Source organism: Penaeus monodon, chromosome 8, assembly GCF_015228065.2.
Source record: "Penaeus monodon isolate SGIC_2016 chromosome 8, NSTDA_Pmon_1, whole genome shotgun sequence".
Classification (NCBI taxonomy): domain Eukaryota; kingdom Metazoa; phylum Arthropoda; class Malacostraca; order Decapoda; family Penaeidae; genus Penaeus; species Penaeus monodon.
Genome location: NC_051393.1, coordinates 52,672,949 through 52,688,273, shown reverse-complemented (window position 1 = coordinate 52,688,273; position 15,325 = coordinate 52,672,949). Strand labels below are relative to the sequence as shown.

Below are 15,325 nucleotides of genomic sequence, written 5' to 3'. Positions count from 1 at the left end.
TTTTAAAAAACCCAACCCCAGCCCTCCCCCCCCCAGGGCCCAAAACCCAAAAAAGGGCCCGAGTGAACAAAAGCCCTTTGCTCTCGTTCGCGCTCAAGGGCACCACAAGACGCTTTTATTTTTCCCAAAATGTTTCGACCCCGCTCTTCAACGTGGCTTTTCGATGGTCCATGAGGGGGGAGGGCAACGACAATAACAACAACAATCGTAATAATAAAATTAACAGTAACAAAGTTGCAGACGGCGATGGTGAAACTGAAGTGTTATGCAATTTCGTACCCACTCTTATTTTTACGTCTCGTCTTAAGTTGTTTTTGTTTTTTGTTTATACGGTGAGTTGAGGTGGCGGCGGCGGCGATGATGAGACGATGTCACGATTATGCAAATAATTTTACCGACAATATTTACGGGTTTTGAACTATCAGGTGACATCACTGCCGTTAGAACTATCATTACGATTCCCATTAGGATCGTTATACACCTCCCCCCCCCCTCCTTTCCTCCCGACGCCGACGAAACCCGCACGTCCTCCGGCGCCCCTCGCCTCCGCCTCCGCCTCCGCCGCCGTCGCCGCCGCCGTCGTCCGTCCGAGCGCCCCCCCCCCTCGCCCCCCGCTCCCCCGCGCCGCAATGGGAGTCGCTGGCAACTCCGCCGCGTCGAGTTGCCGGTTCGGCCTCGACCCCCCGGCCGCCCCCCTCCCTGGAGCGGCGGAAGAGGCCGGGCCGCCGCGCCGCTCGCCGCCGCCGCCGCCACCGCCACCGCCGTCGCCGCTGCCACCGCGCTCGCCCCTCAGTCTTGCTCCAGCGGCCGCGCCAGCCGGTTGTCGTGTGTGTGTTCCCTGGAGTTTAATCTTCCCAGCGAGACCGGCTCCGTTTGCCCCCCGAGAGAGGAACCCTTGCCCCTGGGTGTTGCCCTTTGTCCTCCCGTTCCCCAGAGAGGGAAAAGCCCTTTGCGTCCGTTCGCCGGCCCATTTCCTCGATGTGATGCCCCAGAGGCCCTCCCTTTGCCAGCTTTTCGTGCAGTGATGACGGTCGCGAGTCTGGCTGCCGCGGACGGTGTAAAAGCAGTCACAGAGTTCTGGTTAGTATGGTGTTCGGACACAGCCACGCACACGGGGGATTCCACCCGTGTGCGTGTGCAACGCGTTTCCACACTGCTCTGTTGAAAGCCCCCTTTCCTTGTAACACGGTCTGTGGTAAGTGAAGCGGAATGGCGGAATCACACGATACGCTGGTTTATTTACACTCGACCCTTGGGTGGGCAGTTCGCTTGTTCTCGGTTATTCCCTGTTCCCCCTCGACTCGTCCACTTCCCACGGCGGTTCTCGGGTTTCCTCCTCCTCCTCCTCCTCCCCGTCCTCCTCCTCCTCCTCCTTCCCTTCCCGGGGAGCCGACCTGCCTCTTTGTTCACACACGCGCATTCTCTCTCTCGCCGCCGAGGGAAACTTTCTTCCCACACACACGAGCAAATTATAACAGGATGCGCGGCTGGGTTTTTCCCCCTTTCTCTCCTCCCACCATCCACCCTCCCTTTCAACAACAGGAACATGAACCTACTCGGATATCAATAAAAAAACACGAGCTTCTATGGCGAAAGTCCGTCCTGCTATAGCCTTCCTTAACACCAATCCAGATCTGGCTTGTTAAATCCAGTCGACATATTATCTTCACCTGTCGAAGACGGAGGTGGTGGTGGTGGTGGTGGTGGAGACGGCGGAGGTGGTGTGCTGGCCTGGCTCGGTGTTGCCACATTGCACGTATTTGCCACATTAAATTCTCCATCAGGTGGCCGTCCTCACCCCCCCGTCCCCTTCCCTCTCCCCCATACCTCTCTCTCCCTCTTTGCTCTTCTTTCCCTCTCCACCCTCGATCCGAGCCATCATATTGGCCAATCTGCCCTCCTCTTTCCCCATCCTTTCCAAAACAAGACACAGGAAGTGCAGGAGGGAGGGAAAAACCACGAGGGAGAGGGGGTCACGGAGGGGGAGGGGGTGGGACTCGCAACACGCGGGGTTTGGAGCTGGAGTGCGCGTGGTCAAGCGACTGTGCATGCGTGCGTGCGTTCGTTCGTGTGTGCGTGCGTGCGAGAGTTGCGTCGACGGCATGGAATATACTAGAAGCTAACCAAAGACCAGGAGGAGGAATGGAAGGAAACTGCCGTTGGGTGGGGGAGGGGGAGGAGGAGGGGAGAGACCAGGGATAGGTGGTGGTTGAGGGGGAGGGGGGTTAGCTTCACAACGACGTAAACACGTTCCCCTTGGAGGAGCGCTGCAGATCGAGGAGAGATTCAAATAAATCATTTCGAGAAAAAAAATAGCTTCGACAAATCATTACAACAGAAGATATTCACGAACACGCGACTTGCACCGATTGGTCGAAGGTATATACATAAAAAGTACGACTGGTGAAAAAGTGACTTTACTCCGGGGTAAGGAATGTGCAGAAATGAGTGCGTCGTGTTCACCGATTATTGGCCGAGGAAATTCCTGGCGCAGGTGAACGTACCCCCCAAAAAAAAAGAAATCGCTCTCGCAGGATAGGCCTAAGCTTTAGGTCATCTGGATACCTCGACGTAGGCTTAATCACAGCCTCCCATTTATTTAACACACTCACACACACACACACACACACACTCACACTCACACTCACACTCTCACTCTCACTCTCACTCTCACTCTCACTCTCACTCTCACTCTCACTCTCACTCTCACTCTCACTCTCACTCACACTCACACTCACACTCACTCTACATTGCCTGCGAGAGAGAGAGAATCATAATCCCTTGATTTCGAGTCCAAACACGCCATCTCGTCACTGTCTTGCCTCATGACAAAAAAACCTGCTAGAGAGAAGGCCGTTTGCCTCACAGGAACTAGGATATTACGCAGTTTAGGTTGGGCTCTAGAATCCCTCCTCCTCCCTCTCTTTCTCTCTTTCCCCCTCCCTCCCTCCCCCTTTCTCTCTTTCCCCCTCCCTCCCTCCCTCTCTCTGTTCCCCCCCTCCTTCCCTTCCTCTCTTTCCAACCCTGTCTCTCTCTTTCTCTCTTTCCCCCTCCCTCCCTCCCTCTCTCTCTCTTTCTCCCTCTCTCTCTCCTCTCTTCTCTCTGGCACTGAGCTTGTACCGCGAAGCTTCCTGGTAGACCCCGTACATGAGGGTGTGTTGGAAAGAGGAAGGGGAAATGAGTGAGTAATGAGGAGGAGGAGAAGGACAAGAAAAAGGGAGGGGGACATGGATGTGAGGGGAGAAGGGAATCAGTCAGGCAGACAGACGTGGACGAGGAAAGGGGAAGGGAGGGAGGGAAAGAGAGGGGGGGGCGTTGGTAGGCTGTGGAGCGAACTGTAAAGGCAAGAAGTAAGGACCGCTTCGTGTGGACAACCTTGAGACAATATCAACAAACACGTGTTGATTTATGTTCGTGGATGCAGAGTGTACATGAATGGACTTTTGGAAGTGTAGAGCGGCGTCCCTCTTTGGCAACAGCGGGGGGGGGGGGGAGGAAGTTGTTTTGTTGCTAAGAATGAATCAACACAGCCTCGGGAGGGGGAGGGGCAGCGAGGGTAGGGGAGAGGGTGGGGAGAAGGGGGCAGCGCTGAGCGATGGAAATTTCTTTGACAAAGTCCTCCCTTGTGGCTCCATTAAGTCCTTTTCTCCTGCGCCTTTTCCCCTACCCCGGCTGGAGGCGCGAGCGACGCCCGCCACACGAAAGCCACGAGCTCAAGCGGGGTCCGGCCGCACCTCCGCCCACGCACCGCGAGGTCGATATATGGCAGCCACGTCGCCAGCGCCGGAGCCTCGCACTCGACACAATGCGGGCGTTTGGCTCCTGGTCCTCGGCCCCCATGGCTCTGGCTCGCCTGGCACCGCATGCGGGGGCAGCCCCTGGGTGTGGCAGAGGCTGCACGTAGTGTGGCACAGGCTGCACGTAGTGTGGCACGGACGGACCGCTCTCCCCACAGCAAAGCTCTAACCCCAAGCCCTTCGGGACGAGCACCGCGGGGAGCGGCGAGGCGCGACGGCGTCCCGTGCACCGGCTGTCGCTCAGCTCACCTGTCGACCACACCTACAGGTGTCGGCGTCGCCCGGGGCACGGCGCCTCCCCCGCTCGACGGTCGCCCGCGAGCCGTGCCACGACCTTCACCGCTTCCCGCCGCGGAGGTCAACGCCCATCAGTACATCTCTCCTGCGGCAGACACCCCCGCACGAAGGAGCACATGCACTCGCTCTCACACGTTCCATGAACCGACAAATCCCGTAAGGTCGAGGCCCTAACGACGATGACTACGCGGAAACCGTCAATAACGGCTCGGCAACAAAGGGGCAAGAGAAAGGGTAACCACAAAACAAACAGCCCTGAATTTGCGTGTTCTGAGTACGGAGCGAGGTGGTGATGCCTCCTTCTCGCTACTCACGCGAAGACTCACCGAGACTGACTCATCCGCAGACTTCCGTGACTTCGTCTCCCCCCCTCCCCCTGCCTTGTTTCGCCTCGCTCCGGAAATTGGGTTTTATCGCTTCAGCCGCCGACTGTTTAGTGGAATTGCCTCGCACTCGCTTCATTAGCTGGTGTGATGGTGTGCGAATGCGCTCTCTCTTTCTCTCTCTCTCTCTCTCTCTTTCTCTCTCTCTCTCTCCCCCCCCTCCCCCTCTCCCCGTCCCAGTTTCGTGCTGCCATACGTGCAGCGTGCATGCAGCGCGTGGGTGCGAGGCCGCGTGTGCCTGTCAGTCCAGAATGTGAATGAGTCCCTCCCCTCCCCCCCCCCTGCCCCGCCTGGACACTGCAGTCACGCACTACGGCATGGGGGGGGGGGGGGGGGTGCAAGCAAGTCGGGGGAAGGACCGGGGAGGACGGGGGCAGGGGGATGGGGGGTTAGGCGCAGGGTACACTTAGCCGTGGCACTGCGGGCTGCTGCCAGTGCCAACGTCGTACACCTCGGACACGTGGTGCCACGGCCAATGCCCGGTAGACCCGAGGCCATCGTGGACCTACGCGCTACCGCCAATCAAGAGCAGACACAAGCACTCCCCTGCTCTGCATGCATGGCAAGAGGGAGAGGAAGAGGGGGGGGGGGGACAACTAAGCTAAAGCCCCCGAAGGGAAGATGATCAGGGGGTTTAAAGCTGGGCTCGGGGGGGGGGGGTGCCACAGAGTGCCACGTGTTGGTTCCTGCCGTGCCACGAGTCCGCAGAATGGGCGAAGGGGAAGCGCTTTTGGTCCCGAGTCTTTAAACAAAGCCACGAGCAGAGGGTACGAAGCGCAGAGGCGGGAAGGCTCTCTCGCCTGCCCTGTGTGTGTGTGTGTGTGTGTGTGTGTGTGTGTGTGTGTGTGTGTGTGTGTGTGTGTGTGTGTGTGTGTGTGTTTTCTATCCTTCCACCTAAAACCCACCGATTTTCGGCCAAAGAACCTCCCCTTCCCCCTCCCCCCCATCCAACCTTGACCCTTGCACGCTACCCCATCCCTCCTCCACCCCCACCCCCCTTCTTTTCCCTCGCCCACTTGCAAATTCACTTTCACTCTCTCTCTTTCCTCTGACCTTTCCTCGCGGACATCAGGGGAAGAGAAGAGGGGCGGAGGAGGGGCGGGGTCGTGTGGTGTTGGGGAGGGGGAGGGGGAGGGGAGGGGAGAGCAAGCTAGCAGCAGTGATAAGATTATGACACGTATCATTTTGTTCAGGTAAAAAGCTTGTGAGGTTAATCATGCCTCTCTTAAAATCACACACACACACACACACACACACACACACACACACACACACACACACACACACACACACACACACACACACACACACAATTAGCCGTGAGACATCACCTTAAGCCCCCCCCCCCCACCCTCCGTCATTTGTTACTAAAAATAGCCACAGCTTGACTCCTGCAGAGGCGAGAAAATTATTCATCTGAAAGCAAAGGTTTCGGTGATAGGCGGTCACCTGCGGGCGTGGGTGGAAGCATAAACGCCTATGCTTGGTCTATAATACATACAATATAATGACGATTATTAATATCGTTTTGTTATTATTGTTAATTACCAATAATAGCACTAACAACAACAACGCCTCTTCATCTACGTTCGTATCTTGACCGTGGAGAACGCACGCACGCACGCACGCACGAACGGCGACCTTCCTCTAAATGATCCAATTACGGCGTCCTTTCTCGGCAAGTGTCGCTTATTTCCGGTTGTTTAGCGTCCCCCCCCTCTCTCTCTCTCTCTCTCACTCTCACTCCTCACTCTCACTCTCACTCTCTCACTCTCTCTCTCTCTCTCTCTCTCTCTCTCCCCTCCCTCCCTCCCTCCCTCCCCCCAGAGGTACGACCAACACGCGCGGGCGACCCTACTCCTTGTCCCTCAGCTCCTGATGTCTTTGGGCTAAATACACTTCTAATACAACGATTAGATAGATAGATAGAGAGAGATACGATAGACATTTCGCCAAGGTATCTTCGTATCTCCCACATTAACGGACGATGAACCGACGGCTGTCCGTCTTCATCACCCCCCCAATGATCGCCATCCCCCAGGGTACGTGTGCGCGCGCGTCTGCATGTGTGTGGGTGGCGTTCCGGGCGTGGGAAGTCGTGGGAGGGGGGGGGGGGGTAAAGGGATCTTTCCGGCCTGGAACTTGGTTTCCTCCATGAGGGGGGGAGGAGGGGCGGGAGGGGGAGGAGGAGGAGGAGAGGGAGAGGGAGAGGGAGAGGGAGAGGGAGAGGGAGAGGGAGAGGGAGAGGGAGAGGGAGAGGGAGAGGGAGAGGGAGAGGGGCAGGGGCGAAAGAAGGCAGGGTGACCGCGCTGCACCCCCTCCGTCACGCACAGCTGCAACATGTCACGACCGAAGAGGAGGAGGAGGAGGAGGAGCAAGGACATTCGGGACAGACGTCTGGTCCCTGGTGTTCCTCTCCCGTCCTATTGTTCTTTTCTCTTTTTTCTGCCTATATCTGTCTCCCTCTCCCTCTCCCCTCCTCTCCCCTCCTTCCCCTTCCGTTCTTTACCTTTGTTCTTTCCACAATTCTCTCCCTCCTCCCATCCCCGCTGACCTTGACATTGCTGCATGAGGGGAGGGGAGGGACCCCCCACCCCCCACAAGGCTTTCCCCGCATGACGCCGCCGCCGCCGCCACCTTCATGCACGCGGCGGCCTAAGGCAGTTCGATGCGAGGGAACGATCGGCTTGTGAACACGTTCTACTTGCACTACATCAGTTAATGAAACTACCACCTCTACTACCACTACTACAACAACAAAGTCATGAAAGGCCTCCCTAGTTAAAAGGGGAAAAAATCGAGGCGAAAACTCAACGGGGATTTCGCTCTCTCGGCAGGGAAGGCGCTCAAGAGGTTGCCAACATGTGCCATGCATATGGATGTGGGGGGGGGGGGGTACGTGCGTGAGTGTGTATTTGCAAGTGGGCGCGTGGTCGCCTGTGGTCCACTTAACTAAAAACAACTTCACTTCTCCCAGCCCCGCCCCCCCCGTCCCTTTCACTCTCTCGTCCCTCCCCCCTTCACTCTCTCTCGCCCTTTCCCCCTTCACTCTCCCCCCCCTCTACCCCTTCACCCCCACCCCCTCCAAGGGCCGGACCTAAGGGTTCCTCCTCCAGCCCTTCCGCCCTGAGCTTCGCACGTTTCTTGTAGGGTGAAGCTATTGATCTGAAGGTGGCACCAGGTGAGCCGCGCTAAGCAAGGCGACCGCGGCCAAGATGCATACACTCTACACTATTACTCTTACACTCACACTCACACTCACATTCACACTCACACTCACACTCATACTCACTCACTCTCACGCACACTTACACTTACTGTCACTCACTCACTCACTCACTCACTCTCACGCACACTTACACTTAGTGTCACTCACTCACTCACACTCACACACAAGACACAACAGACCGCCGCGAACACGAGAGATAACAGAACATCCGCCGCTCGCTATCTGCACCGTCGGTGTTGTCTCTCGGGTATGGTGACGCGGGGAGACGGTGACGCGGGGAGACGGTGACGCGGGGAGACGGTGGCACTGGACCTGGTGACTGTGATCACTGATGGTGATGATGGTAACTGATGATGCCTAATGATGATGAAGATACTGAAAGCGATACAAATAAATGCGATGATGACGATGATGGTGACGATGATGATAAAGGTGACGATGGGATAACGCTAACGGCGAGGCACTGCAACGACCCTCATGGCGGAAAGCAGCTGGCCCCTTCTCGTGCGGCATCCTCTGCCTCCCACCGGCGTCTCCCTTGCGCTCGAGCAGCCAGCCGGACACGCCAGTCAGTCGGTCAGCTGACACCCCCCCCCGCACGGAGAGAGGCATGGGGGGGCACCCAGTCTTTCCCTTAACATCTTTTTCTTCGCTTCCCACTCTCCCTCCTTCTCTCGTCCCTCTCATCTCTTTGCCCTCCTTCCTCTCTCTCTCCCTCTTGTTCTCTTTCCTCCCATCTCCCTCATCTCTCCCGCTCCCTCTCACCTCTCCCAAAGCACAAAGGGTTTTAATTCAGACTTAAAACTGGGATTTCTCTCTCTCTCTTTACCTCTCTCTCTCCTCTCTTATCTCTCTCCTCTCTTTCTCTCTCTCTCATTTTATCTTCTCTCTAACTGTTTCTCTCTCTCTCTCTTTATCTCTCTCTCTCTCTTTATCTCTCTCTCTCTCTCTTTATCTCTCTCTCTTTATCTCTCTCTCTCTTTATCTCTCTCTCTCTCATTCATCCCCCCCCCCCCGCCGTACCGTGTCATGCAACACGTGGCTTAAAACTCATGAGGAGTCGATGCTGCTTCACCCCCCTGCCTACTCCCCCACTCCTGACCTACCCCCTCCCCCCTCCCACACAGGTTTTAAGCTCCCGCCGCGACGGGATTACTCGCCGAGGCCTTCCTTCCTTCCTTCCTTCCTTCCTTCCTTCCTTCCTCCTCCTTCCTTCCTTCCTTCCCTCCTCCTTCCCTCCTCCCTCCTCCTCCTTCCCCTCCCTCCCTTCCCTCCTCCCTCCCCCTCCCTTCCCTCCCTCCCTTCCCTCCTCCCTCCTTCCTCCTCCCCTCCCCCCTCCCCTTCCCTTCCCTTCCCTTCCCTCCTTTCCTCCCCCCCCCCCCCCGCGGTAGTCCTCTTTCTCTTTCCGAGATTGGTAAACGTGAACTATTTTTCGCTTGGAATTCTCAAATCATCTCTCCTCCTCCCCCCACCCCACCCCCACCCCCTCCTACTTGAATACAAATGGTCTCGGTTTCACTCGGGAGGCGAGTGACACCACGAGAGTGTGACGTGATATTCATTCACATGACGCCCCCCCTCTCCCCCCCACACACACATGCAGGCATACGTACATACTATTTACACACACACACACACACACACACACACACACACACACACACACACACACACACACACACACACACACACACACACACACACTTAAAAAACACCGGTTAGAGTCTGGTTTGAAGGGAGGAGGAGGGGAAGCGGGCAGGGGGGGGGGGGGCGCAAGTACGAAACTCGTAATTTCCACCGTGATTGCGCTTGGCTCCTGCGTGGGCGCAAACACGTGAGGAAGCCGACCTGCTTAAAGCTTCTCTCCGCGGCAGCGTCGCTTCTCTTGATCAGACTCGAGCTGATTGATATCCCACTGGCACCTAGGCATGCGCCCGTGCATGCACACTTGTTACTTTTGCGAGCGCGAGCTTTCTCTCTCTCCCTCCCTCCCGAGAGATTGAAAGACAGACAGCGAGAAAGCTAGCCTCCCTCTAAAAATACCCGAGCATACAGACCCCCATTTACCTCCAGCGCGACCCTATCTCCTTCGTCTCGCCCCTGCTCTGGCCGGCCCGCAACCCCCGCCTCGCTTCAGGGGTTCCTTATGAACGGTCGGCCGAGCGTCCCTGAAACCAGCACTGCGCTCCTCGTCCCCCGTGGGGACAAATCGAAGCAATTGCAACCAATTACACTTGAACATGATATACTTCACGTATTGAAGGAAAAAAGATACATATACCCTCATCCCACATCCTCACAGTGAAGTATACAAGGATATAATAAGAAGGTCCGTGCATATCCCTGTGGTTATCCCGTGCATTCCAAGCTGGAGCACGGCCCAAGTCCAAGCGGGGCTCCCTCGCAGGCAGCTTGGAGCCTCGGCCATTCATCCAGGGTCGTCTTGAGCCCAAACGGGTCCGCCACGCTGGCACGACCGCCCGCGGACGACTCGTTAGGCAAAAGCTTCGAGAACAATACCCACAGCCGAGGCACGGCAGTGAGGCCGAGGAGGACATACGACGTAGATGATATGGAGGCCTCGACCAAGAAAGAGAGGAGATAGAGAGAGGGGAGGAGGAGGAGGAGGAGGAGGAGGAGGAGGAGGAGGAGGAGGAGGAGGAGGAGGCGGTCGCCGGTCGATACTAGAGAGAGGGGAGGGAGGGGAGATGGAGAGAGAGAGATAGAGAGAGCGAGTAGTGTTGGTGGTGGCGGTGTAGTCCGTCTAGCGGGGTCGGGGCGGGAGCTCGGCCCCCGATATAGCGCCGCAGTCAGCTGAGCGCTAGCAGAGGTGAAGTCGCGTGAGATTCGCAGCCGAGGCGGAGCTGCCCCTCGCCCGTTTTCTCCTCCTGCGAGGCAGAGACGGTGCCTGGGTACGCGTGAGTTAGTCCCTGCGAGGGGGAGGGGTGCACAGACGCCTCTCGCTTCCCTGCTCCGGTTTCGAAACAAAGTGGAGTGCGTTGGGAAACATCGCCAAACGTAACTAGGTCAGTTAGCTACCTGTAGGGGGAGGGGGAGGGGGGGTCAAACGTGCATGCAGCGGGATAATGTTTTTGAGTGTGATTCCGGCCTCGAGCAGACCACCTGTACGAGCAGCGAGCACGGGCAGTAAGTCCGGCTGCCCCTCCTTCTTTGTGTTGCAAATTAAGTCCCTTTCCCCAGCAATTACCATAACGCCTAAATCTAGTGCAACAGTCACCAAATAAGTCATTCTGCATTAAACAAAACATCTGCCTTATTTCTGTAATTGTAACTGTAGAGTCTTTGCAGCACCCCCCCCCCCCGCCTCCCATCAGGGAATCCCCTTCTGTCCCTCGAGGCTAACGCGTGTCTCCCGCAGGTCCCGCGCGCGGTGATGGCGGCGAGCGCACGGCCGCAATGGTGGCTGTGGCGCGTGGCCCTCGCGGCCGCCGCGGCCAGCCTCTGCTTCGCCGTCATTCCCGAGGGCGACTCGCCCGCCCGCGCCCTTCCCAGTGCTGCCCGAGGGGCGGGCGCGGCGGGCGCGGCCTCCTCGTGCCCCAGCGCATGTCAGTGCCGCCCGCCGCGCGAGGTGGTGTGCCGGGCGGCCGCGGGCGACGAGCAGCCGCCGCTGCCGCCACGTGACACGGAGTCGCTGGTGCTGGAGGGCTACGCGTCCGTGCCGGCGCACCTGCTGTCCCGGCTGCCCCGCCTGCGCCACCTGCAGGTCAGCCACGGCCGCCTGCACAGCCTGGACCTCCCGCCGCTGCCGCAGCTGCAGACGCTGGACGTGTCGCACAGCGGCGTGATGACCCTGAGTGGCAGCGAGCTGGGCGCGCGCGTGCCCGCACTCGTGCAGCTCAACGCCTCGCACAGCCGCCTCACGGAGCTCGGCGCCGCCGACCTGCAGGGGCTGCGGCGCCTGCGGGTGCTGGACCTGCGGGGCAACCCGCTGCACCGCGTGGCGCGCGCCGCCCTGCACGGCCTCCACGCCCTCGCGCACCTCGACATCTCCGGCAGCCAGGTGGTGGCGCTGCACAGCCAGTGGCTGCGCGACGCGCCCGCCCTGCGGCTGCTCAACGTGAGCCGCGCGCGCGTCTCCGAGCTGCCGCGGCTGCACGGGCGCAGCCTGGCCGTGGTCGACGCGTCGCACAACTTCCTGACGGAGCTGCCGGACGCGCTGGTGGCGTCGGCGGGCGTGGAGGAGCTGTTCCTGCACCACAACCCGCTGCGGCAGGTGCACCTGGCCGCCCTGGAGCAGGCCGCCGCCCTGCGCTCGCTCGACCTCAGCCACACCGCCGTGGTCAACATCGACGAATTCGTGTTCGCGCAGATGCCGCGGCTGCAGCACCTCAGCCTGGCCGACAACGCCCGGCTGGAGCGCGTCGAGCACGGCGCCTTCACGGGCCTGCACGGCCTGCGCTCCCTCAGCCTGGCCAACAGCCCCAGCCTCCGGGAGGTGGAGGAGGTGGCCTTCGCCGGCCTGCCCAACCTGCAGCTGCTCGACCTGCGCAACTCGGGCCTGGCGGTGCTCCCGCTGTCCCTGCGGCGGGTGGCCAACCACAGCGCGGTGCAGCTGGCCGGCACGCGCCTGCGCTGCGACTGCCACCACCACTGGCTGCCCCAGGTGCTCCTCCACAGCGACGTCTCCCGCTGGAGCGGCGTGGCGCCCCTGCAGTGCACGGACGGCACGGCGCGCTCCGCTGCCCAGCTGGCCGCGCACCTGGAGGGGCTGGCGTGCCGGGCGCCGACCGCCGCCGAGGCCCCGAGCCCCTGGCGCCGCGTCAGGGGCGACCGGAGCGCCCTGCTGGAGTGCAACGTGACCGCGCACCCGCCGGCGGCCATCCTGTGGCTCTCCGCCTCCAAGCAAGTCTTCCGCCACAGGGGCAGCAGCGGCGAGAGCGAGGGCTGGCTGTCGCACCAGCTGCGCGGGCTCGAGGCGGCCGCCGTCACGTCCGACCCGCACATGGAGGTGCTGCCCTCGGGCCACTTGCTCATCAGGAACGTCAGCCGCGCCGACGTGGGCCGCTACAAGTGCTTCGCCTACAACAGCGTCAGCAACACGTCCGTGGTCGTGTTCCTCGGCCTCGACGACCAGCCCCTCAGGAACCTGTACACGGAGTCGCTCCTGTTCGGCTTCGCCTGCGCCACGCTCTTCCTGCTCGTCACCCTCCTCGTCCAGCTCATCAACTACCTCATGGACAGGTAAGTCCCTTGTACTTACGCCCTGCGACATGCCCTTGTAACTGTGCCCTACAGCACACCCTTCTCCCTCCATTAGCATCTGCCACGTGCACTGCTGCGCCCCGTCCCCCACCCCCCACGGGGCACCCACTCTAGAGCCTTTTCCTCCCCCAGGTTGGGCTGGCAGTGCTGCTGGTCGTGCTGCTGCTGCAAGGACAGGCTCTCGCCCAAGGCACGCCAGATCAGGAAGCTGCTCGAGAGTGTCGAGTCCTACAAGAGCCAGCAGCTCGAGCGCCTGCGTGAAAACTATAATGCTCAGGTGAGGCGTCTTGCGGGTCCTTGCTGTGCGCGCCCTCAGTGAGACGCACAAGGAGAGCAAAGTTGGTCATGTGTTTGTGGGACAGAATAGAAGACCACTCTCCAAAGCTTAATTCTGGTCCCTTCCCCCCTCCCCCCAGGTGGTGAGCATCAAGGAGAGCTGCTACCTGCAGATGGAGCGCATCAGGGAAAGCTACGGCGGCCAGACCAAGCACCTCAAGGACCTGAGGGACTACAGCACCCAGGGCCTCACCACCGTCAAGGACCAGTACCTCGAACAGGTGAGTTCCTCGCTCCCTCTCGGGAGAAATCGGACAGAGCGAACTTTTATTCGAGTCCGCAGCTTCCTCCCTCGGTTCCCTAACACGTGGCTTTCCCTTTCAGCTGAACAACATCCGCGACTACTCGGTGTCTCAGATGAACCGCGTGCGGGAGAACTACGTGTTCCAGCGCCACCGCATCCGCAAGTTCAGCGCCCACCAGCTGCTGCGGCTGCGGGAGACGTACAAGTACCAGCAGAAGACCCTCAACAAGATTCTCGAGAACCTGCCCGACCTCTACCTCCAGAACTGCCGCACGGGCGGCTGCCAGCGCACCGACTCCATCCTGTTCGACGACGCCCTCAACGGCATCGACGCCTACTACAAGGTGGACTTCTTCGACACGCAGAGCCACGGCTCCGACTACTACACGCCGGCCAGCACGCTCACGCGCTCCTTCCGCTCCTCCAAGGGCCAGGACAACAAGCGCCACTCCAGGAACTCCTCCAACACCTCCTGCGACTTCGTGGAGGCGCAGCCGTGGATCAGGCGCGACTCCCTAAGCGTCGCCGGCAGCAGCCCCGCGCACAGCCACCCGCCGCCCGTGAGCGTCCGCAGCCACAACCGCAGCCTGAGCGTGGCCACGCCCACCTCCTACGCCCCAGACCCAGTGCGGGTGCACAAGCGCAGCCTCAGTGCCACTCACCCGTACCACAGGGTGGCGCCGGCGCCCGAGGGCAGGGGCGTGCCGGCTAGAATAACCCTGCGGGAGGAGGCCAGCGACTACGACCTGGCCACGCCGCCCACGTCGCCCAGCTCCCTGCCCTCGACGCCCACCAGCGTGGCGCGGCAGAGGCCGGCCATCGCGGAGGCGGCTCCGCGGGCACAGAGGCAGAGCCCGCCCCTGGAAGCGGCCAAGGAGGCGAGTGAAAGGGGGGCGGCGGGCGCAGGGGAAGGGTGCAGCCGGCCTGCTCCTGGCGAGGCCGAGCGCCCCCGCGAAGAGCACGACCAGGACGAAGAGCTGCTCGTGGCCGTCGTAGACGACTCTGCTAGCAACGCATCCACCGCTTATGAGACATCCCTGTAGGCATTTCCAGTGCCACCAACTCGCCATTGTAATCAGTCAATTAGTGCTAGACACTTCAGAAGTCCGTCAAAAAAGTGATGTGTTAAAAAAAGAAAAAAAAATCCCCGCCAGATGGTTCAGTGCAAGTGGAATCGTCGAGTGCAAGTGAAAGCAACAGAGCCTGAAAATCCCAGTGCTTGCAATAACAACTGAGGCAGTGAGAATTGTGACTTGTATTACATAAGGACAAAATTCCGGTGTGAGGAATGAAAAAAAGCTAGTGAAACCTCTGGTGCCAACGTTGAGCGCCAGTAGACAACCACATAGGCCCCGTCTTGGGGAAGGACGGCCCTGAGCAAGACGAGGCCAAACCCCTGCCTGCGACGCCTGCGCAGGAGGCCCTCCCTCCAACCACCCCAGGCCAGTCCCCTGCCTGCCCGCCCGGAGACCCGAGCCAGCGCCCTCACATTCCTCACAGGTGACGAGCCTGTGGAGCTGCGTGGCGAGAAGGTGGGTCCCCCTGTACGCGGTCAGCCCTCGGAGGGGCGGTTCGGGCCTCTCCGCCCGGGCCTCTCCAGCTAAGCCCTCTCCTTCCTATGTAGTTGTCCGACTGCCTCTTAAACGTGTCATAGCTTCATCCTAAATATCATAAGTCATATATTTTCAGGTTAGTGCCATATGCAAGGAACCAATGACCATCACATATTATTTTTTAGGGTTGTTGTTTGCATAGTTAAAGAATATAAGTTCAAGTAGAAATGCTGTTTTATTATCCACTTCAGGTCAGTGTACAA

The 15,325-nt window shown here is 59.5% G+C and overlaps 2 protein-coding genes across 3 annotated transcripts in view; one reads left to right on the top strand and one right to left on the bottom strand.

Moving 5' to 3' along the window:
* LOC119576012 (putative oxidoreductase GLYR1 homolog) overlaps nucleotides 1-15,325 on the bottom strand; it is a 75,511-nt gene that overhangs the window by 51,246 nt on the left and 8,940 nt on the right. The gene's annotated exons all lie outside the window — the stretch shown is intronic.
* Nucleotides 768-15,290, top strand: LOC119576445. Of its 2 annotated transcripts, none has more exons than XM_037924157.1 (5): nucleotides 768-1,080; nucleotides 11,086-12,908; nucleotides 13,062-13,206; nucleotides 13,346-13,486; nucleotides 13,590-15,290. In XM_037924157.1, the coding sequence occupies exons 2-5, from the start codon at nucleotides 11,101-11,103 to the stop codon at nucleotides 14,550-14,552; spliced, it is 3,057 nt and encodes a 1,018-aa protein (XP_037780085.1). In that variant the 5' UTR covers nucleotides 768-1,080; nucleotides 11,086-11,100; the 3' UTR covers nucleotides 14,553-15,290. The 2 variants fall into 2 exon arrangements, with proteins under 2 accessions (XP_037780085.1, XP_037780086.1); XM_037924158.1 differs by lacking the exon at nucleotides 768-1,080 and adding an exon at nucleotides 10,448-10,732.

Coding starts and splice junctions, on each gene's coding strand:
- LOC119576445 (XM_037924157.1), top strand. CDS start 11,101: ATGGCGGCGAGCGCACGGCCGCAATGGTGGCTGTGGCGCGTGGCCCTC. Junction 13,207..13,345: donor GTGAAAACTATAATGCTCAG/GTGAGGCGTCTT, acceptor CCCTCCCCCCAG/GTGGTGAGCATCAAGGAGAG. Junction 13,487..13,589: donor AGGACCAGTACCTCGAACAG/GTGAGTTCCTCG, acceptor TTTCCCTTTCAG/CTGAACAACATCCGCGACTA.